Source organism: Schistocerca nitens, chromosome 1 (assembly GCF_023898315.1).
Source record: "Schistocerca nitens isolate TAMUIC-IGC-003100 chromosome 1, iqSchNite1.1, whole genome shotgun sequence".
In the NCBI taxonomy this organism is placed as follows: Eukaryota; Metazoa; Arthropoda; class Insecta; order Orthoptera; family Acrididae; genus Schistocerca; species Schistocerca nitens.
The window spans coordinates 831,745,630-831,768,214 of NC_064614.1; the positions used below are offsets into that span (position 1 = coordinate 831,745,630).

General features: G+C 58.8%; 2 protein-coding genes across 2 annotated transcripts in view; both read left to right on the forward strand.

Annotated features, from left to right (window-relative positions):
- Positions 1-5,876, forward strand: part of LOC126206573 (uncharacterized) — a 58,010-nt gene extending 52,134 nt beyond the window's left edge. Inside the window, exon 3 of the mRNA XM_049938879.1 lies at positions 5,269-5,876. Within this exon, the coding sequence (XP_049794836.1) occupies positions 5,269-5,876 (608 nt within the window). The remainder of the gene's footprint in view (positions 1-5,268) is intronic.
- Positions 5,877-6,744: 868 nt separating this feature from the next.
- On the forward strand, positions 6,745-8,850 carry LOC126206739 (translation initiation factor IF-2-like). The gene is made up of 3 exons (XM_049938880.1): positions 6,745-7,779; positions 7,874-8,567; positions 8,654-8,850. Exons 1-3 carry the CDS (start codon positions 6,745-6,747, stop codon positions 8,848-8,850), a joined length of 1,926 nt encoding a protein of 641 aa, XP_049794837.1.
- The last annotated feature ends 13,735 nt before the right edge of the window (positions 8,851-22,585 follow it).

Below are 22,585 nucleotides of genomic sequence, written 5' to 3' on the forward strand. Positions count from 1 at the left end.
TAAATTTGACATTGGCCTTCTGGGCATCACTGGAGTAGACTATTCTGCGATATAAATGATTTGACAATTGGTTACATGGGAATTGAATGACCTTTAAATGAGGCATTCCTGGTAAAATGGGAAACACGTAATATATCTTAGAAGATTATTATTTCGTTAATTCTATGGGCGATGGGAGTATCTCGCTAGTTCCGTTTTTCATTTGTGTGTGCTGCCGTCCCTGTTTTTACTTTGCTTTCATTTATGTCTTTATTTCTTTACTTCCTTTCGTTTCAAAACCATCACTTGTTTCACACCTGCAGAGTGAGGTGTTCTTCTGAGAAGTGTGTCATCGCTCTCTGAGGCATAGCAGAGTGTGCCTCTGCTTTTATTTTCGTTTTATGGCAATAAGGCTTGCTCCTAACAGCACCCTGCTTTACGTGCTGCGTTGACACTGGAGGATGGCGGCATTTTTGGAGAGGACAAGGTAGGGCTATAGGGGAGGAAGGAGGCCCCAAAAAAAAAAAAGTGTAGTATCTGTTCTTATCAGCTTAATACGATCTGATATGGGCTGATTTCTGCACCGGGAAGCGGTCGCGCTTATTCTCTTGTTTCAGGTCCGCGACGTGAACAATGGAACTCGTGGTGACGCTCCCGGCGGACGTCTTTCGCTGCCGGATCTGCTTCGTCACCAAGGCTGCAGGCAGGCCAACTTTTGGCGAGTACAAGGACCACTCGGCCCTTCTCCGCCACTACAGGAGGCTGCATGACCCGGAAACGGTCCCCGTTTTCGAGTGCGCGTTTTGCGGCCGACGCGACCCACAGATGAAGAAGCTGCGGACGCATCAGCGGTCCTGCAATGCCGAGTCCGCCACCCCTGGCGCTGCCAGTCGGGGGAGTGTGAGTATGGGACACGATGCCATGTCTGACTCTCTGGGGCACCCAGAGAGGTCGGCCGGCGGGAGGTCACAGGCGAGGGCCCCCGAAGCTAGTAGGACAGGCCCTTCGTCCTTAGTTAGTGCTGGGCGAAAGCCACAGGCGAAAGCGGCTCGGGAAGCTAGTACCATAGGCCGCCTAGCCTTAGATATTAGAGAGGGGCTATGGCCACAGCCCAGTCCAGTCCAGTCCAGTCCCCGAAGCTAGTAGGACAGACCGGCTGGACTTAGGATTAACATACGCGGCGGTCCTGACCCGCAGCAGCGTGGTGGGCTCACAGGCTGCCTTGCCCTCACCCTGTGTGAGTGTGCAGGCGTCTGCGACGCCCAGGACGGCGGTGGTTGCTACCCCCGCGTCGTGTGTACTGTGTGTGCGCACGCCGAGGTGGTCTGGCATCCCCCTGCTGATACGCTCCGCGTCGCCACGAGTGCCGAGCGCAAGTTCGGGAGGTGAAGGCAGCACGCTGCCGACGCCTGCCGCCGAACGCGTCGCTCCGGCCAGAGGCGCAGTGTCTGGCAAAGGCCGCGGCTCGCCGCTGCCCGCGCCGGCCATTGCACCCAGTGGCGTACGCTGGCCACGTCGTGCGGCTGCCGCAGGCGCCTCCCGCCCGCCATCTGTCGGGAGCGTGGGTACCGGCCTGGGGCTGCCGCCCGCATTCGCTACGCCGCCAACAGGTGGCTCTGCGATGCGAGTGGACAGTGGCGGGCAGGCTGCCTCGCTCGCCGCGACCGGTGGTGTTGTTACTCACGGCGCAGCCGTGCCGCTGTTTGACGCACCAAAGGCCGCGAGCCCGGCGGATGTACCGGACGGTGTGGTGCTTGTGCGGTCGCAGACGTATACGCGCCGCGTTTCCTCTGCCCTGCCGGCGGCCACGTCGAGTGACGCCCGTCACTCCGTCTCCGGTCAGGCAGGGAGTGCTACTAACAAAACAGCTCTTGTTGCAGATAATGAGTGGCACATAGTCAACCCACAGAGGGACAAACGCCGTGCTACAGGACGCAGACCGCCACCTCCTGACCGACAACGCATTATACCGCCCAGCCCGCGTAACAGCGGCCCTGCGCGAGCCAACGCGTCTGGGCGGCCGGCGCGAGCTACACCTGGTGTATCTCGCGCCGGCGGCCGGGCGCGGGCGACCGCTGGGCCATCTGTTGGCGGCGCGGCGAACAACAGCCGCGGTGCGCTGGGCCCGAGCGGAGGCCGGCGCGAGCTACACCACGTGTTTCTCGCGCCGGCGGCGGGGCGCGGGCGATCGCTGGGCCATCTGTTGGCGGCACGGTGAACAACAGCCGCGGTGCGCCGGGCCCGAGCGCCAGGCCGGCACGAGCTACACCAGGAGACGCCCGGCCGGCGCAGGCTACGCCGACCACCTCTGCGACCACTGCGCCATCTGGTAGCGACCGTCGGGCACCCAGTCCGCGTATCAGCGGCCCGGAGCGAGCCGGCGCGTCCGGTCGGCCGGCGCGAGCCGCTGGCGACCGCCGGGCCATGTGTTGGCGGCGCGGCGAACACCAGCCGCGGTGCGCCCGACCCGAGCGCCAGGCCGGCGCGAGCTACACCGGCCCCTGCTGCTACCGCTGCGCCACCTGTCAACGGCGCGGCAACTGAAAGCAGCACTGCGCGGTCCACGCCAGATGGCAGCGCGGCACCACCACCGACGCAGACGACGGAGCGGCGCGACGTGAGCGGAGGGACTGCAGCTGCGTCTCCGAGACATGGCAGCAAGAAGAGGAGACGCCGACGTCGTAACAACCGTCCCAGTCCCAACCTCCCGCCGCAAAACTCCCGTCCTCCACCTAACCTGACAGGCCCTCCTGTACCCTCCGAACAGGGCGCAACAGAGGCACCTCCGCCCCCCCCCCTCCCCTGGCCGACGCCCGGCTAACGGAGAGGCAGCGGCGCTGGCTGGCGGCCCTGGACAGCGTCCACGACCAGCAGTGGGACGCATTCGTCGCGGTCGTCGAGGACTTCATCTCCGAGATCGCCGAGACGAAGCCACAACGCCAGGCAGCCGGAGATCGACAGGATGGGCCACCAGCAGCAGCGCACCGCGGCCAGGGCCGCGCCGACGCTGCTGCCAATCCCCCTCCCCCTGCCCCTACACGTGGCCGCGGTGGGCAGCGCGGTGGACGTGGCGCACGGCGTGCGGCGGCCGCCGAGCATCGGTACGACGCGAGTGCAGCGTCTGAGATTCAGAAGCTGTACCGCGCGGACCGGCGCAAGGCGATGCAGCGCGTCCTTGGCGAGACGTCGCCGTACTGCCAAATCGATGGCAACGTGCTCACGGAGCACTTTAAGGGGGTATATTCTAAATCTGTTTTTTCTGTTACAGATTTACCAGCTGCTGTCCCGGACTTTGCCGCCACCACGCCTCCTGATGTCAGCGAGGAGGTCCTGTCGCTGATCACCGCCGCGGAGGTGCAACAGCGGCTCCAGAAGGCGAGCAACACTGCTCCTGGGGCGGACGGAGTCACCTACTCGGACTTGCGACGCGAGGATCCTGGCTGCCATGTGCTAGCTAAGATCTTCTCGCGCTGCTGGAATGAGCGAAAGACTCCGACACAGTGGAAAGTATCCACTACCGTCCTCATCCACAAGAAAGGGGACGTCTCGGACGTGACGAACTGGCGGCCTTTAGCATTGAGCTCCACCATCTCTAAGCTCTTTGCTGCAATCGTTGCGGACCGCACTTCCCTCTGGGCAGAGCGTTTGAACCTGCTCTCCCCAGAACAGAAGGGCTTCCGCACGTTTGAAGGCTGCTATGAGCACAACTTCATTGTGCAGACGGCAATTGATGATGCAAGGCGCAGGGGAGGCCAAGCATGCTTTGCTTGGCTTGATCTGGCGAATGCTTTCGGTTCAGTGCCTCACGCTCACCTCCTTGGAGTACTGAGCAGGATGGGACTGCCAGAGCAATTGCACCATCTAATTGCCGACATGTACGATGGTTGCTCCACCCGTGTCCGTACATCTGACGGACTAACGGAGGAGATTGAGATCCAGGCGGGGGTCAAGCAGGGCTGTCCACTGTCGCCCATCGTCTTTAACCTCGCGCTCGAGCCGATACTTCGCGCCGCAACCTCGCTCAGAAATGAGTGTGGTATTCCGCTTTGCGGCGTCAGTGTGAGTGCACTGGCGTATGCGAACGATATCGTGCTTCCGGCGCGGGATTCAGAGGCGATGCAGACGCTCCTCAATGTTGTGGGTGAGGCGGCAACGTGGGCCGGGCTTACCTTCAAGCCGTCGGAGTGTGCCACGCTTCGCATCCGCTGTCGGCAGACGCTAGGCTCGGTATTCGCCCTGCAAGGGGGAGAACCAGCCGTGCTCGGTGCGGGCGACGCCTACCTCCATCTTGGCGTTCCCACCGGGTACAAAGTCACGCAGACGCCAACGGATGCGATCGCGGCAATTCGACGTGACCTGCAGCACCTGGACGCTTCCCTGCTGGCTCCCTGGCAGAAGATTGACGCTGTGCGTGTCTTCCTCCTCCCTAGGCTTGACTTTGTCATGCGGGGCGGAGCGGTACGCAAGGGGCCGCTATCTGCACTCGACAAGGCAGTGAAAGCGGCTGTCAAATCATGGCTCTTCCTTCCACAGCGTGCGTCCACTGAACAGCTGTACCTCGCGCTGGGAGAGGGAGGATGCTGCCTGACCCCGCTCGCGGACGCCGCAGACATCTCGACGATCGTCCACGGCTTCCGCATGCTGCACTGCGACGACGCCACCGTCCGCGACATCGCCTGGGCCACTCTATCCATGGCCGCGCGCCGCCAACTGGGGAGGGAGCCGAGTCGATCCGACTTGGCCACCTACCTTAGCGGCAGCACTGAGGGCGACCTCGCATGAGACGGAGGCGACATTCAGTCACTGTGGACACGCGTCAGGAACGCCAGAAGGCGCCTAGCGCCGCGTGGCGTCACTTGGCGCTGGAGTGAACTGTTGTCTGAGTTGCAGGTGGAGGTCAGCGGCCGACCCGCCATCGCGGACGACGCGGAACACGGCGGCATCGGAGGGGTGACGCAGCCAGCCACGGAGAGGACGGCGCCCGGGACTACACGACACCTCGAAGATGGCGGCGATGGACCGCAGCACGATGATGACAGCGTGGGACGCACCGTCAACACTGGCGTCGAGCATGTCCGGGTGGGAGGGGCGCCAAACGTCTTCTCTCGCGGACGCTCCGCGAGTGTCTGAGGCAGCGCCTGCGCAACATCCTACTCAGGAAACCGGACCAGGGGAAGGTGTTCGAGTGCACCTGGGAGTCCACAGCGTCCAACCACTTCATAGCGGGAGGCAAATACACGCGCTTCGCAGACTGGCTCTTCATACATCGCGCCAGGCTCGGAGTCGTGCCTCTCAACGGCTGCCGCCGCTTTGATGGGCGGGCAAACAACAACAAAGCCTGCCGACGCTGTGGCCACAACAACGAGACGCTCCCACACGTGATTAACGCGTGTATGGTACACTCAGCAGCCCTGCAGTATCGTCACAACGCAGTCCTCAACCGCCTCGCGACAGCAGTCGCTGGGCGGCCAAGGAGAGGAAACACTGCTGTTCCTGACATCAGGATCAACCAAGCCGTCATAGGGGACAGCAGTGGGCTGCGTCCGGACCTCGTAATAACTGACGAGGCCGCGAAGACTGTGACCATCGTCGATGTGACAATCCCCTTCGAGAATAGGCGGATTGCGCTCGACAACGCTCGGCAACTGAAGAGGATAAAGTACGCTGACGTTGCGCGCGGATTAGCCGCTCGCGGCTATTCCGTCACTGTCGACGCCCTGGTTGTCGGCAGTCTGGGGGCGTGGGACCGCCAGAACGATGCGGTGCTTCGGCACCTAGGCATCGCCAGCCGCTACTGCCAACTGATGCGCCGACTGATGGTGTCCGACACCATCAAGTGGTCCCGCGACATCTACGTGGAACACATCACTGGCCATCGCCAGTATGTGTCCACCTAGACTGTGGCATGCTCTGACGTCAGGCTGCGAGACCCTCGAGACTGCAGTCGTCGTAGAACTTCGAGGTCGGTGCCTTCGTGACGTCGGTGTCGAGATTCTCCTTCACGACGCGGGACCTGCGGCGCTACACCATCTTCGCGCCGCACTGCAGCAGTGCCGAGTCAGTAGCGGTGCGTGCGGTGCTGCCTGGTGCCCCTCCCTCCGTGGTGTCCGCCGAATATGGCCCCCACGTCGGTTGGCGCGGTGCTAGGCGGCGCCGTGCGTGTGCCTACTGCCCGGCAGTCTCCAGCCAGCGTGGGAAGCAACGCCCTCCTGTCGCGACACCCCAGTGACGTCTGCCGCAAGGCGGACAGAGGGATGAAGTCCGGCTGAGTGTGACCCGCATGCGTGCGTGGCGCACCAGCTGCTGGCAGCCGTGCATGTGCAGTGTGCTGTCAGGGCATGGAGATGAATCAAATAAAATAACTCCTAAATTAAGCCCAACATACCCCTGGTCTGACATAAATAAGGCCGCGCCTACCGCAGGATTAATCTTAAGGTAATATACTGAAGTATCCGCGCCTAACGCGGCCTCATGATATTTAAGTAGTGTGCTTAACCCACGAACTAGAATAGCAATATAATACTGAAGTACGGTTAGAACCGTTTTTCTTAAATCTTTTCTAAACTTAATATATCTGTAAAACTCGTATTGTATAGAGTCTTGAATATTCTTTTCTAAAATTATACTTCATAGTAATGTATTTTAAGAATTATCTCTGAAAATAAAAATCTGTTCTTATCAGCTTAACATGAGCTGAAATGGACTTATTTCAGCACCGGGAAGCGGTCGCGCTTATTTTCCTGTTTCAGGTCCGCGACCTGAACAATGGAGCTCGTGGTGACGCTGCCGGCGGACGTCTTCCGCTGCCGGATCTGCTTCGTCACCAAGGCTGCAGGAAGGCTAACTTTTGGTGAGTACAAGGACCACTCGGCCCTTCTCCGCCACTACAGGAGGCTGCACGACCCGGAAACGTTCCCCGTATTCGAGTGCGCGTTTTGCGGCCGACGCGACCCGCGGCTGAAGACGCTGCGTTTACACCAGCGGCTCTGCAATGCAGAATCCGCATCCCCCGGCGCTGCCAGTCGGGGGAGAGAGAGTATTGGACACGATGCCGTGTCTGGCTCTCTGGGGCACCCAGAGAGGTCGGCCGGCGGGAGGTCACAGGCGAGGGCCCCCGAAGCTAGTAGGACAGGCCCTTCGTCCTTAGTTAGTGCTCGGCAAAAGCCACAGGCGAAAGCGGCTCGGGAAGTTAGTACCATAGGCCGCCTAGCCTTAGATAATAGAGAGGGGCTATGGCCACAGCCCAGTCCGGTCCCCGAAGCTAGTAGGACAGACCGGCTGGACTTAGGACTAACTTACGCGGCGGTCCCGACCCGCAGCAGGGTGGTGGGCTCACAGGCTGCCTTGCCCTCACCCTGTGTGAGTGTGCAGGCGTCTGCGACACCCAGGACGGCGGCGGTTGCTACCCCCACGTCGTGCGTTATGTGTGTGCGCACGCCGAGGAGGTCTGGCATCCCCCTGCCGATACGCTCCGCGACGTCAACCGCGTCGCCACGAGTGCTGAGCGCAAGTTCGGGAGGTGAAGGCAGCACGCTGCCGACGCCTGCCGCCGAACGCGTCGCTCCGGCCAGAGGCGCAGTGTCCGACAAAGGCCGCGGCTCGCCGCTGGCCACACCGGCCATTGCACCCAGTGGCGTACGCTGGCCACGTCGTGCGGCTGCCGCAGGCGCCTCCCTCCCACCATCTGTCGGGAGCGTGGGTACTGGCCAGGGACTGCCGCCCGCATTCGCTACGTCGCCAACAGGTGGCTCTGCGATGCGGGTCGGGGGTGCAGGCAGGCTGCCTCGCTCGCCGCGGCCGGTTGTGTCGTCACACACGGCGCAGCCGCGCCCCTGTTTGACGCATAGAGGGCCGCGAGTTCGGCGATGCACCGGACTGTGTGGTGCTTGTACAGTCGCAGACGTACACGCGCCGCTTTTCCTCTGCCCTGCCGGCGGCTGCGCCGAGTGACGCCAGTCACTCCGCCTCCGCTCAGGCAGGGAGTGCTATTAATCAAAAAGCTCCTGTTTCAGACAACGAGTGGCACATAGTCACCCCACCGAGGGACAGACGCCGTGCTACAGGACGCACAACACCGCCTCCAGACCGACGGCGCATTATACCGCCCAGTCCGCGTAACGGCGGCCCGGCGCGAGCCAACGCGTCTGTGCGGCCGGCGGGAGCTACACCTCGTGTATCTCGCGCCGGCGGCCGGGCGCAGGCGACCGCTGGGCCATCTGTTGGCGGCGAGGCGAACAACAGCCGCGGTGCGCCGGGCCCGAGCGCCCGGCCGGCGCGAGCTACACCACGTGTTTCTCGCGCCGGCGGCGGGGCGTGGGCGACCGCTGGGCCATCTGATGGCAGCGCGGCGAACAACAGCCGCGGTGCGCCGGGCCCGAACGCCAGACCGGCGCGAGCTACACCGGCCCGTGCTGCTACCGCTGCGCCACTTGTCAACGGCGCGGCGACCGAAAGCAGCACTGCGCGGCCGACGCCAGATGGCAGCACGGCACCACCACCGACGCAGACGACGGAGCAGCGCGACGTGAACGGAGGGACTGCAGCTGCATCTCCGAGACATGGCAGCAAGAAGAGGAGATGCCGACGAGGTAACAACCGTCCCAGTCCTGACCTTCCGCCGCAAAACTCCCGTCCTCCACCAAACCCGACACGCCCCCCTGTACCCTCCGAACAGGGCGCAACCGAGGCAGCTCCGCCCCCGCCAACGCTCGGCTAACGGAGAGGCACCGGCGCTGGTTGGCGGCCCTGGACAGCGTCCACGACCAGCAGTGGGACGCATTCGTCGAGGACTTCATCTCCGAGATCGCCGAGACGAAGCCACAACGCCAGGCAGCTGGAGATCGACTTGGCGAGACGTCGCCGTACTGCTAAATCGATGGCAACGTGCTCACGGAGCACTTTACGAAAATATACTCCAAATCAGACTTTTCCGTTTGAGATGCACCAGCTGCTGTCCCGGACTTTGCCGCCACCACGCCTCCTGATGTCAGCGAGGAGGTCTTGCCACCGATCACCCCCCTCGGGGGTGCAACAGCGGCTCCAGAAGGCGAGCAATACTGCTCCTGGGGCAGACAGAGTCACCTACTCGGACTTGCGACGCGAGGATCCTGGCTGCCATGTGCTAGCTAAGATCTTCTCGCGCGGCTGGAATGAGCGGAAGACTCCGGTGCAGTGGAAAGTATCCACTACCGTCCTCATTCACAAGAAAGGGGACGTCTCAGACGTGACGAAATGGCGGCCTTTAGCATTGAGCTCCACCATCTCTAAGCTCTTTGCTGCAATTGTTGCGGATCGTACTACCCTCTGGGCAGAGCGCTTGAACCTGCTCTCCCCAGAACAGAAGGGTTTCCGCACTTTTGAAGGCTGCTATGAGCACAACTTCATTGTGCAGACGGCGATTGATGATGCAAGGCGCAGGGGAGGCCAGGCATGCTTTGCTTGGCTTGATCTGGCGAATGCTTTCGGCTCAGTGCCTCACGCTCAACTCCTTGGAGTACTGAGCAGGATGGGACTGCCAGAGCAATTGCACCATCTAATTGCCGACATGTACGATGGTTGCTCCACCCGCGTCCGTACATCTGACGGACTAACGGAGGAGATTTAGATCCAGGCGGGGGTCAAGCAGGGCTGTCCACTGTCGCCCATAGTCTTTAACCTCGCGCTCGAGCCGGTACTTCGCGCCGCAACCTCGCTCAGAAATGAGTGTGGTATTCCGCTTAGCGGCGTCAGTGTGAGCGCACTGGCGTATGTGGACGATATCGTGCTTCTGGCGCGGGATTCAGAGGCGATGCAGACGCTCCTCAATGTTGTGGGTGAGGCGGCGACGTGGGCCGGGCTTACCTTCAAGCCGTCGAAGTGTGCCACGCTTCACATCCGCCGTCGGGAGACACTAGGCTCGGTATTCGCCCTGCAAGGGGGTGAACCAGCTGTGCTCGGTGCAGGTGAGGCCTACCTCCATCTTGGCGTTCCAAACGGGTATAAAGTCTCGCAGACGCCAACGGATGCGATCGCGGCAATTCGACGTGACTTGCAGCACCTGGACGCCTCCCTGCTGGCTCCCTGGCAGAATATTGACGCTGTGCGTGTCTTCCTCCTCCCTAGGCTTGACTTTATCATGCGGGGCGGAGCGGTACGCAAAGGGCCGCTATCTGCACTCGACAAGGCAGTGAAAGCAGCTGTCAAATCATGGCTCTTCCTTCCACAGCGTGCGTCCACTGAACAGCTGTACCTCGCGCTGGGAGAGGGAGGATGCGGCCTGACGCCGCACGCGGACGCCGCAGACATCTCGACCATCGTCCACGGCTTCCGCATGCTGCACTGCGACGACGCCACCGTCCGCGACATCGCCTGGGCCACTCTATCTACGGCCGCGCGCCGCCGACTGGGGAGGGAGTCTAGTCGATCCGACTTGGCCACCTACCTTAGCGGCAGCACTGAGGGTGACCTCGCACGTGACAGAGGCGACATCCAGTCACTGTGGACACGCGTCAGGAACGCCACAAGGCGCCTAGCGCCGCGTGGCATCACCGGGCGCTGAAGTGAACTGCTGTCCGAGTTTCAGGTGGAAGTCAACGGCCGACCCGCCATCGCTGACGACGCGGAACACGGCGGCATCGGAGGGGTGACGCAGCTGGCCACGGAGGGGGCGGCGCCTGGGACTACACAACACCTCGAAGAAGGCGGTGATGGACCGCAGCACGATGATGACAGCGTGGGACACACCGTCAACACTGGCGTCGAGCATGTCCGGGTGGGAGGGGGCGCCAAACGTCTTCTCTCGCGGACGCTCCGCGAGTGTCTGAGGCAGCGCCTGCGCAACATCCTACTCAGGAAACCGGACCAGGGGAAGGTGTTCGAGTGCACCTGGGAGTCCACAGCGTCCAACCACTTCATGGCGGGTGGCAAATATACTCACTTCGCAGAGTGGCGCTTCATCCATCGCGCCAGGCTCTGAGTCGTGCCTCTCAACGGCTGCCGCCGTTTTGATGGGCGGGCAAACAACAACAAAGCCTGCCGACACTGTGGCCACAACAACGAGACGCTCCCACATGTGATTAACGCGTGTATGGTACACTCAGCAGCCCTGCAGCAGTGGGCTGCGTCCGGACCTCGTAATAACTGACGAGGCCGCGAAGACTCACCATCGTCGATGTGACGATCCCCTTCGAGAATAGGCGGATTGCGCTCGACAACGCTCGGCAACTGAAGAAGATAAAGTACGCCGACGTTGCGCCCGGATTAGCCACTCGCGGCTATTCCGTCACTGTCGACGCCCTGGTTGTCGGCAGTCTGGGGGCGTGGGACCGCCAGAACGATGCAGTGCTTCGGCACCTAGGCATCGCTAGCCGCTACTGCCAACTGATGCAGCGGCTGATGGTGTCCGACACCATCAAGTGGTCCCACGACATTTACGTTGAACACATTACTGGCCACCGCCAGTATGTGTCCCCCTAGACTGTGGCATGCTCTGACGTCAGGCTGCGAGACCCTCGAGACTGCAGTCGTTGGAGAACATCGAGGTCGGTGCCTTCGTGACGGCGGTGTCGACATTCTCCTCCACGACACGGGACCTGCGGCGCTACATCATCATCTGCGCACCACACTCCAGTAGTGCCGAGTCAGTAGCGGTGCGTGCAGTGCTGCCTGGTGCCCCTCCCTCTGTGGTGTCTGCCGAATATGGCCCCCACCTCGGTTGGCGCGGTGCTAGGCGGCGCCAAACGTGTGCATACTGCCCGGCAGTCTCCAGCCAGTGTGGGAAGCAACGCCCTCCTGCCACGACACCACAGTGACGTCTGCCGCAAGGCGGATAGAGCGGAGAAGTCCGGCTGTGTGTGAACCGCCTGCGTGCGTGGCACACCAGCCGCTGGCAGCCGTGCATGTGCCGTGTGATGTCAGGGCATGGAGAAGAATGGAATAAAAACAAAATAGATCCTAAACTAGCTCCAAACCTTCCCCGGTCTGAAATAGATAAGGCCGCGCCTATCGTGGGATTAATCTTAATGTGATATACTGAAGTATCCACGCCTACCGCGGCCTCACAATATTTAAGTAGTGGGCTTAACCCACGAGTTAGAATAAGATTCAATTACTTAAGTGCGGTTAGAGCCGTTTACTATATATTTTATCTTAAAAATTTCATTAAATATGTAACACTCTATTTGTATAGTCTTGAATATTCTTTTCTAAAATTATACTTCATAGTAATGTATTTTAAGAATTATCTCTGAAAATAAAAATCTGTTCTTATCAGCTTAACATGAGCTGAAATGGACTTATTTCTGCACCGGGAAGCGGTCGCAATTATTTTCCTGTTTCAGGTTCGCGACCTGAACAATGGAGCTCGCCGCCACTACAGGAGGCTGCACGACCCGGAAATGGTCCCCGTTTTCGAGTGTCAATTTTGTGGCCGACACGACCCGCGGCTGAAGACGCTGTGTGCACATCAGCGGTTCTGCAATGCAGAGTCCGCAACCCCCGGCGCTGCCAGTCGGGGGAGAGTGAGTATGGGACACGATGCCATGTCTGGCTCTCTGGGGCACCCAGAGACGTCGGCCGGCGGGAGGTCACAGGCGAGGGCCCCCGAAGCTAGTAGGACAGGCCCTTCGTACTTAGTTAGTGCTGGGCGAAAGTCACAGGCGAAAGCGGCCCGGGAAACTAGTACCACAGGCCGCCTAGCGTTAGATAATAGAGACAGGCATGGCCACAGCCCAGTCCGGTCCCCGAAGCTAGTAGGACAGACCGGCTGGACTTAGGTTTAACTCACACGGCGGTCCTGACCCGCAGCAGCGTGGTGGGCTCACAGGCTGCCTTGCCCTCACCCTGTGTGAGTGTGCAGGCGTCTGCGACACCCAGAACGGCGGTGGTTGCTACCCCCGCGTCGTGCGTACTGTGTGTGCACACGCCGAGGTGGTCTGACATCCCCCTGCCGATACGCTCCGCGACGTCAACCGCGTCACCACGAGTGCCAAGCACAAGTTCGGGAGGTGAAGGCAGCATGCTGCCAACGCCTGCTGCGGAACGCGTCGCTCCGGCCAGAGGGTCAGTGTCTGGCAAAGGCCACAGCTCGCCACTGTCCCCGCGCCGGCCATTGCACCCAGTGGCGTACGCTGGCCACGTCGTGCGGCTGCCGCAGGCGCCTCCCGCCCGCCATCTGTCGGGAGTGTGGGTACCGGCCTGGGACTGCCGCCCGCATTCGCTACGCCGCCAACAGGTGGCTCTGCGATGCGGGTGGACAGTGGCAGCAGGCTGCCTTGCTCGCCGTAGCCGGTGTTTTTTTTTCATTTTTTTGTGTTGGTGCTGAAGTCTGATCAACTTCGTTGATTTTTACTTCTGTAAGGAATCGAAAGGGTAAAAATTTTCTCTTTATTTATTTATTCTTCTTTCAGCTGTAGTTTGGGCACACAGAAGGGTCCTTTAACTCGCTGGTTTTGGTGTGTGTTTGAAAACGTGTGTAGAAGTGCTAAAGGACGATATGTCCTTAAATTATGGAGAATTCCGTAGGGATATCATTTACTGAGGCTCAAAGACTATCGCCTTCGGTACTTTATATTTGTGGTTGCGTAAGGGTTCTACCGCACCTACTGTGGTGAGTTGTGGTGTACTGTCACATATCATGTCCAACTTCCGAAATAAGGTTCGTGCCTTCTCCTTCACCTTGTCTGAGAGGTAAGATTCGCTTAAGGCTCGATGAATGTCATGATTTCGGATCCACCATTGGGCTCCTGTGATCCATCGTAGGCATCTGCTTTGTACAACCTGTAACTTCTTGTAGTTAGTGGCACACGTAGTACCCCAAGAGGTCGATCCATACAAAATAGATGGTTCGACTGTGGCATGGTACAACTGGAGTTTCGTGCGTTGGCTGAGGTTTGAGCTCTTCAGAAAGGGGAGGAGAGCTCCCAGCATTTTGAGGCCAGACGTCTTCTCCATAATGTGATGACTATACAACAGTTTGGCGTCTAGATGCACTCCCAGGTATTTTACAGTTGTTGCCCAGGCGAGTGGCTGGTCTGATATCCGCAGGCGGTCATTGACGATGGGTCTCTGACGTGTGAAGACAATAACTTTGGTTTTTTCTGCATTGACCGTTATTTTGTTCATGTAGGTCCAGTGGTCCACTAAATCTAGTTGGCGCTGCATCCGTGTGACGAGGTGGTCCATTCTGGTGCCTGCAGTCAGGAGCGCTGTGTCGTCAGCATAGAAACTGGCAGTAACATGTGGCACCGTCGGGAGGTCGTTAATATATAAATTAAACAGCAGTGGAGAGATGACCGATCCTTGTGGAAGTCCTTCAAGGACACGCCATGTTGTTGAATTCTTGTCATCAATGCGAAAATATAATCTGCGATCCTGAAGCAAATTGTCAAGAAGTTTTAAATAGCAGTCTGGTAGGGGAGTGGTACGTCGGAGCTTGACGATGAAGTTGCGTCGCCATACTTTATCGTAAGCCTTCTCTATATCGAGAAAGACTCCAATAGTATGTCGTTTCTTGTTGAAATTGTCTTGGATAGATTCCGTGATGCGCAGTAGTTGTAACTCAGCCGATAGCTTCGCCTGGAAGCCAAACTGCTCCGGTCGGATGATGTTGTGTGCCACAAGGATGTCCAGCATACGTTTCAGGACACGTTCCAGTACCTTTCCCAGCGTCGGCAGTAAACTTATGGGTCTGTAGCTGTCAGGGTGTGAGAGATCCTTGCCCGGTTTTGGTATTCGCACTATTCTGGCAATCTTCCACGCCTCTGGGAAGTATCCAGTCCTGAGGCAGCTGTTCACTATCCGGGTGAGAAGCACAACAGGCTTTCTCGGGAGGTGTTTCAATTCCGTATTGCTGATTCTATCTGCTCCAGGTGAGGTGTGTTTGCTATACTTGATAATCCTCCAAATTTCCTCCGGCGTTGCCAGCCGGGGCATAGTGTTAGCCAGGGCGTCCCGAATAGCTTCCCATTCCGCCGCTGTGTCCTCCTCTGCACGGTGGAGTGCATCATCTCCATCCTCTGTGGGGGGCGTAGTCATCTGTTGTTGGTATGTATCCGCATACAGCTCCGCCTGCGCCAGTGAGTCGTACAAGAGGCCATGGGGTCCTCGAATTGCCCTTTTGGGGGGCTGTTGCTGTCTGAGACTTAACTATTCGCCATTCATCTTTGGTGCGTAATAGAAAGTTGTCCATTTTGAGTTCCCACGTGTGTTGCTTCCAGTCCTGAACCTACTGCCGGAGTTCTCGGGTTAGTCTGTGAGTTTCCCGTCTATCGTCCGGATGGTGGTAATGGACCCATCGCTTCCGACAGCTATTGCACCTTGTCTTAAGCTCCTGCAGTGGTGGTAGAAACTCGTCATAATTGACTTCTGGTTGCAGGTGCTCCGTGAGTGCTTGTTGTTTCGCACTGGTAATCTTCTTCGTGAGTACTGCGACTGCCACATCAATCGCTTCTCTGGTAGTAACAACCTGGGTTGGTCGCACAGTGTTGTTGAGGTACGCTTGGAACTGCTGCCAGTCGTAAGTTCTTGTCGTCGGCAGTGGGAGTTGCAAAGTAGCCCTCTCTATGAGTCCTAACACCGGTCTGTGGTCCGACGAAAGATCATCCAGCGTCCGCAGATGGAGATTCGTGTTGATGTTCTTGATTATGGCGATGTCTAGAACATCATCGTCTTGTGTCTGGACGCAAGGTATCTTCGTCGGTTCCCGTGGTCCATGGACAGAAACATGTAAATTCTCAGCCAGTGCAAACAACGTATGTCCTTTTGGGTTAGTCTTAAGGGAATTCCAGGCAACATGTTTACTATTAAGATCCCCTCCAAGGAGGATCTTGTCGTAACCATCTGTAACGGAGTAAAGATCTTCTGGGTGGAGAGGCTTCTTTGGGCTAAGGTAAGCCACAATACAGGTAATGTTTCCGAGCGTCGTGTGGATTGTTACTGCCGTGGCCTCTAAAGTCTGGAGTTTGGGTAAACGTTCTTGGTGGTGACGAATACATTTTTTGATCAGAACTGCGGTCCCTCCACCCCGTTGGTCCCGTCTGTTCGTCCGGTAGATGTGCATGTTCCTCAAGCGGAGGTAGGTTGACTCGCAGAGATGTGTTTCGGAGACAAATGCTATGTCTATCTTGACGTTGTAAGAAGTGCATGAATTCTATTTTCTTCAGTTTCAGGCCGTTGGCATTCCAAATGCAGAAGTTAAGATTCCTCGTGTGATGCCATCTATCCATTTAGGGTGTTTGAAAAGCTGTCAGTACGCTTTCTACAAGCGAGAGGATGGACGTCAGCTTCTGCTGGAGGGCGGTGAGTAGTTGAAGAATATCTGTTAACGCTGGTGTAAAGGTGGTCGACCAGGCAGATGACGTCTCCGCTGGTGTTGGAATCGGCGGATGGGCATGTATTGCTTCGGAGTACGAGCGCTGTTGTCTTCTCTGTCGTAGAGTCACTCTGGGTGCCAGTTGTGGTCGAGAGGCGATAGTTTCCACAGGGAGAGGTGCCGCTTGTTTTTGGGTGGCCGGAATCGCTGCCATGGCCGAGTTCTTAAAAATTATAGGCCGTTGTGGGGTCGACTTCTTTGGTGTCCTTCTACTATATTTCCGTAGGAGTTCTTGAAATTTGGGGCAGCCACGGAAGGTCGCTGGATGTTCTTGTTCACAACTGGCGCACTTTGGGGGCGCCGTCCTAGGATGGGTACAATTCGATGATTTATGGGATCCACCGCAGCGGGCGTAGCGTGCTGGCATGCTGCAGTAGTTCGCTGTATGCTCGAAACGTTGGCAATGTCGGCACTGGACTGGTCCTTCTTTACTATTATAGGTTTCGATTATCACTCGTATGTAGAGCAGGTATTTGACATCATATATCTTGTCACTGTCTTTTCCGGATGGGAGGGTGACTCGGTACACAGGTTGCGGTATCAATTGTTTCGTCTTCTCGTCGCGTTCCTTAAATTGGTAGACTTGTAGCACTTTGAAGCCTTTTTTCTTGAGTGCATAGTAAAGTTGTTCTTCGGTAACGTCCGCCGGACGGCGTTTGACAACTACTTTCAGTTCCCTGTCGTCTGGTGCTTGATGTGTAAAATAGGAGAAGTTGTGGTTCGTGAAGAATTTTATTGCACGCCTTTGGTCTTCGAAGGACTGAAAATGGTACTTGATGCGGTCCTTTTGGTATATAGCTTTAAGGTTGCCGTCTAGAAGTCCGTTGAGCGTTTCATTGAGGTGAACGTAATCCTTTGTGTAATAAATTGTGACTGGGGGCACTTTGCAAAGCACATTCTTGTCTCTGTCCACGGCTTCTGTGGAATTAGAAGTTTGTGCCTGCGGCTTGTTGGTGGTTGATGGAGGCGCAGCTTGAGGTGTCAGTGGGGCGAATCTGTTCGTTGTGGGGATGGTCTCCGTTCGTCTCTTAGCCGGGTTGGCTAAGTCCTTGGCTAATGCGTTGCTTCTGCGCCGTTTGTTGTGTACGAGCGTAAAGTCCCCCCTCTGCGTGTAGGGAGTCATTGTCGTTGTCTGCTGGAAAGGCCGCTGCCATCACCGCGTCGTCGACCGTTTGGTGGGAGTGCTGTGATTCGACATCTGAGTCCACAGATGGAGATGCCAAACAGGTGTCGTTATCCTGCTCTTGCGTTTCCCGTGAATAGCGGATAAGGCGTTGTATGTCCTTCAGCGTTTCTTTGTCCTCCTCCCGACATATATCGAGTCTTCTGGCGTAGTCCTGGCGGTCGTCTTCATTGCTGCGTCAGTCGTGATGTGATGTATGGCCGACGTCCGAATACGGTTTCGTCGTGTGGTGTGTAGTTTTCTGCGGTCGAATAGAGCCTGTCGATCGTCGTTCTATCCTGTCATGAACCGGTGCCGTAGCCTGGGTCGTCAACCTGGGATCCGTCCTGTGTGGAGCGGCCGCTGGAGCGTCCGGCGGGCCAGGCCCAACCGACCGACCAGCGGCCGACTCCAGCGCGTCCGAGGCGGCTGCCCCGGCCGCGCGCGCATCGTCCTCGCTCGTCGGCATCGCGAACTCGACTTGAGGCCGGTGGTGTTGTCACTCACGGCGCAGGCGCGCCGCTGGTTGACGCACCAAAGGCCGCGCGCTCGGCGGATGCACCGGACGGTGTGGTGCTTGTGCGGTCGCAGACGTACACGCGCCGCGTTTCCTCTGCCCTGCCGGCGGCTGCGTCGAGTGACACTAGTCACTCCGTCTCCGCTCAGGCAGGGAGTGTTATTAATCAAAAAGTTTCTGTTACAGACAATGAGTGGCACATAGTCACCCCACGGAGGGACAGACGCCTTGCTGTAGGACGCAGACCGCCGAATCCGGACCGACGGCGCATTATACCGCCCAGTCCGCGTAGCAGCGGTCCGGCGCGGGCCAACGCGCCCGAACGGCCGGCGCGAGCTACACGTGTTTCTTGCGCCGGCGGCGGGCCGCTGGCGACCGCCGGGCCATCTGTTGGCGGCGCGACGTACAACAGCCGCGGTGCGCCCGAACCGAGCACCAGGACAGCGCAAGTTACACCGGCCCCCGCTGCTACCGCTGCGCCACCTGTCAACGGCGCGGCGACCGAAAGCAGCACTGCGCGGCCCACGCCAGATGGCAGCACGGCACCACCACCGACGCAGACGACGGAGCGGCGCGACGTGAACGGAGGGACTGCAGCTGCATCTCCGAGTCCTGGCAGCAAGAAGAGGAGATGCCGACGACGTCGTAAGAACCGTCCCAGTCCCGACCTTCCGCCGCAAACTCCCGTCCATCACCAAAATTGACCAACCCTCCTGTACCCTCAGAACAGGGCGCAAACGAGGCAGCTCCGCCCCCCTTCCCCCGGCCGACTCACGGCTAACGGAGAGGCAGCGGCGCTGGCTAGCGGCCCTGGAGAGCGTCCACGACCAACCGTGGGACGCATTCGTCGCGGTCGTCGAGGACCGCATCTCCGAGACGAAGCCACAACGCCAGGCAGCCGGAGATCGACAGGATGGGCCACCAGCAGCAGCGCACCGCGGCCAGGGCCGCGCCGACGCTGCTGCCAATCCCCCTTCCCCCTGCCCCTACACGCGGCCACGGTGGGCAGCGCGGTGGACATGGCGCACGGCCTGCGGCGGCCGCCGAGCGTCGGTACGACGCGATTGCAGCGTCTGAAATTCAAAAGCTGTACCGCGCGGACCGGCGCAAGGCGATGCAGCGCGTCCTTGGCGAGACGTCGCCGTACTGCCAAATCGATGGCAACGTGCTCACGGAGCACTTCAAGAAAATATACGCTAAATCTGACTTTTCTGTTTCAGATGCACCAGCTGCTGTCCCGGACGTTGCCGCCACCACGCCTCCTGATGTCAGCGAGGAGGTCCTGCCGCCGATCACCCCCCTCGGGGGTGCAACAGCGGCTCCAGAAGGCGAGCAATACTGCTCCTGGGGCAGACGGAGTCACCTACTCGGACTTGCGACGCGAGGATCCTGGCTGCCATGTGCTAGCTAAGATCTTCTCGCGCTGCTAGAATGAGCGGAAGACTCCGGTGCAGTGGAAAGCATCCTCTACCGTCCTCATCCACAAGAAAGGGAACGTCTCGGACGTGACGAACTGGCGACTTTTAGCATTGAGCTCCACCATCTCTAAGCTCTTTGCTGCAATTGTTGCGGATCGTACTACCCTCTGGGCAGAGCGCTTGAACCTGCTCTCCCCAGAACAGAAGGGTTTCCGCACTTTTGAAGGCTGCTATGAGCACAACTTCATTGTGCAGACGGCGATGGATGATGCAAGGCGCAGGAGAGGCCAAGCATGCTTTGCTTGGCTTGATCTGGCGAATGCTTTCGGTTCAGTGCCTCACGCTCAACTCCTTGGAGTACTGAGCAGGATGGGACTGCCAGAGCAATTGCACCACCTAATTACCGATATGTACAATGGTTGCTCCACCCGCGTCCGTACATCTGACGGACTAACGGAGGAGATTGAGATCCAGGTGGGGGTCAAGCAGGGCTGTCCACTGTCGCCCATCGTCTTTAACCTCGCGCTCGAGCCGGTACTTCGCACCGCAACCTCGCTCAGAAATGAGTGTGGTATTCCGCTTAGCGGCGTCAGTGTGAGCGCACTGGCGTATGCGGACGATATCGTGCTTCTGGCGCGGGATTCAGAGGCGATGCAGACGCTCCTCAATGTTGTGGGTGAGGCGGCGACGTGGGCTGGGCTTACCTTCAAGCCGTCGAAGTGTGCCACGCTTCACATCCGCCGTCGGCAGACACTAGGCTCGGTATTCGCCCTGCAAGGGGGAGAACCAGCCGTGCTCGGTGCGGGTGATGCCTTCCTCCATCTTGGCGTTCCCACCGGGTACAAAGTCTCGCAGACGCCAACGGATGCGATCGCGGCAATTCGACGAGACTTGCAGCACCTGGACGCCTCCCTGCTGGCTCCCTGGCAGAATATTGACGCTGTGCGTGTCTTCCTCCTCCCTAGGCTTGACTTTATCATGCGGGGCGGAGCGGTACGCAAAAGGCCGCTATCTGCACTCGACAAGGCAGTGAAAGCGGCTGTCAAATCATGGCTCTTCCTTCCACAGCGTGCGTCCACTGAACAGCTGTACCTCGCGCTGGGAGAAGGAGGATGTGGCCTGACGCCGCTCGTGGACGCTGCGGACATCTCCACCATCGTCCACGGCTTCCGCATGCTACACTGTGACGACGCCACCGTCCGCGACATCGCCTGGGCCAATATCTACGGCCGCGCGCCGCCGACTGGGGAGGGAGCCGAGTCGATCCGACTTGGCCATCTACCTTAGCGGCAGCACTGAGGGCGACCTCGCACGAGACGGAGGCGACATCCAGTCACTGTGGACACGCGTCAGGAACGCCACAAGGCGCCTAGCGCCGCGGGGCGTCACCTGGCGCTGGAGTGAACTGCTCTGAGTTGCAGGTGGAGGTCAGCGGCCGACCCGCCATCGCTGACGACGCTGAACACGGCGGTATCGGAGGGGTGACGCAGCCGGCCACGGAGGGGGCGGCGCCTGGGACTACACGACACCTCGAAGATGGCGGCGATGGACCGCAGCACGATGATGACAGCGTGGGACGCACCATCATCACTGGCGTCGAGCATGTCCTGGTGGGAGGGGGCGCCAAACGTCTTCTCTCGCGGACGCTCCGCGAGTGTCTGAGGCAGCGCCTGCGCAACCTCCTACTCAGAAAACCTGAGCAGGGGAAGGTATTCGAGTGCACCAGGGAGTCCACAGTGTCCAACCACTTCATGGCGGGAGGCAAATACACTCCCTTCGCAGACTGGCGTTTCATACATCGCGCCAGACTCTGAGTCGTGCCTCTCAACGACTGTCGCCGCTTCGATGGGCGGGCAAATACCAACAAAGCCTGCCAACGCTGTGGCCACAACAATGAGACGCTGCCACACGTGATCAACGCGTGTATGATGCACTCAGCAGCCCTGCAGTATCGCCACAACTCGGCCCTCAACCGCCTGGCGACAGCAGTCGCTGGGCGGCCAAGAAGAGGAAACACTGCTGTTCCTGACATCAGGATCAACCAAGCTGTCATAGGGGACAGCAGTGGGCTGCGTCCGGACCTCGAAATAACTGACGAGGCCGCGAAGACTGTGACCATCGTCGACGTGACGATCCCCTTCGAGAACAGGCCAATTGCTCTCGACAACGCTCGGCAACTGAAGAAGATAAAGTACGCCGACGTTGCGCGCGGATCAGCCGCTCGCGGCTTTTCCGTCACTGTCGACGCCCTGGTTGTTGGCAGCCTGGTGGCGTGGGACCGCCAGAATGATTCTGTGCTTCGGCACTTAGGCATCGCCAGCCGCTACTGCCAACTGATGCGCCGACTGATGGTGTCCGACACCATCAAGTGGTCCCGCGACATCTACGTGGAACACATCACTGGCCATCGCCAATATGTGTCCCCCTAGGCTGTGGCATGCTCTGACGTCAAGCTGCGAGACCCTCGAGACTGCAGTCGTCGGAGAACTTCGAGGTCGGTGCCTTCGTGACAGCGGCGTCGAGATTCTCCTCCACGACGCGGGACCAGCGGCGCTACATCATCTTCGCGCCGCACTGCAGCAGTGCCGAGTCAGTAGCGGCGCGTGCGGTGCTGCCTGGTGCCCCTCCCTACGTGGTGTCCGCCGAATATGGCCCCCACCTCGGTTGGCGCGGTGCTAGGCGGCGCCGTACGTGTGCCTACTGCCTGGCAGTCTCCAGCCAGCGTGGGAAGCAACGCCCTCCTGCCACGACACCCCAGCGATGTCTGCCGCAAGGCGGACAGAGGGGAGAAGTCCGGCTGAGCTTCACCCGCCTGCGTGCGTGGCGCACCAGCCGCTGGCAGCCATGCATGTGCAGTGTGCTGCCAGGGCATGGAGAAGAATGGAATAAAAACAAAATAGATCCTAAACTAGCTCCAAACATTCCCCGGTCTGAAATAACTAAGGCCACGCCTATCGCGGGATTAATCTTAAGGTGATATACTTAAGTATCCGCGGCTAACGCGGCCTCACAATATTTAAGTAGTGGGCTTAACCCACGAACTAGAATAGTAATACAACACTTTAGTATGGTTAGAACCGTTTCTCTAAAAATTTTATCTGAACTTAATAAATCTGTAAAACTCGTATAGTATAGAGTCATGGATATTCTTTTCTTAAATT

Coding starts and splice junctions, on each gene's coding strand:
- LOC126206739 (XM_049938880.1), top strand. CDS start 6,745: ATGGAGCTCGTGGTGACGCTGCCGGCGGACGTCTTCCGCTGCCGGATC. Junction 7,780..7,873: donor TGCCTCGCTCGCCGCGGCCG/GTTGTGTCGTCA, acceptor GTGCTTGTACAG/TCGCAGACGTACACGCGCCG. Junction 8,568..8,653: donor GAAGAGGAGATGCCGACGAG/GTAACAACCGTC, acceptor CCCTCCGAACAG/GGCGCAACCGAGGCAGCTCC.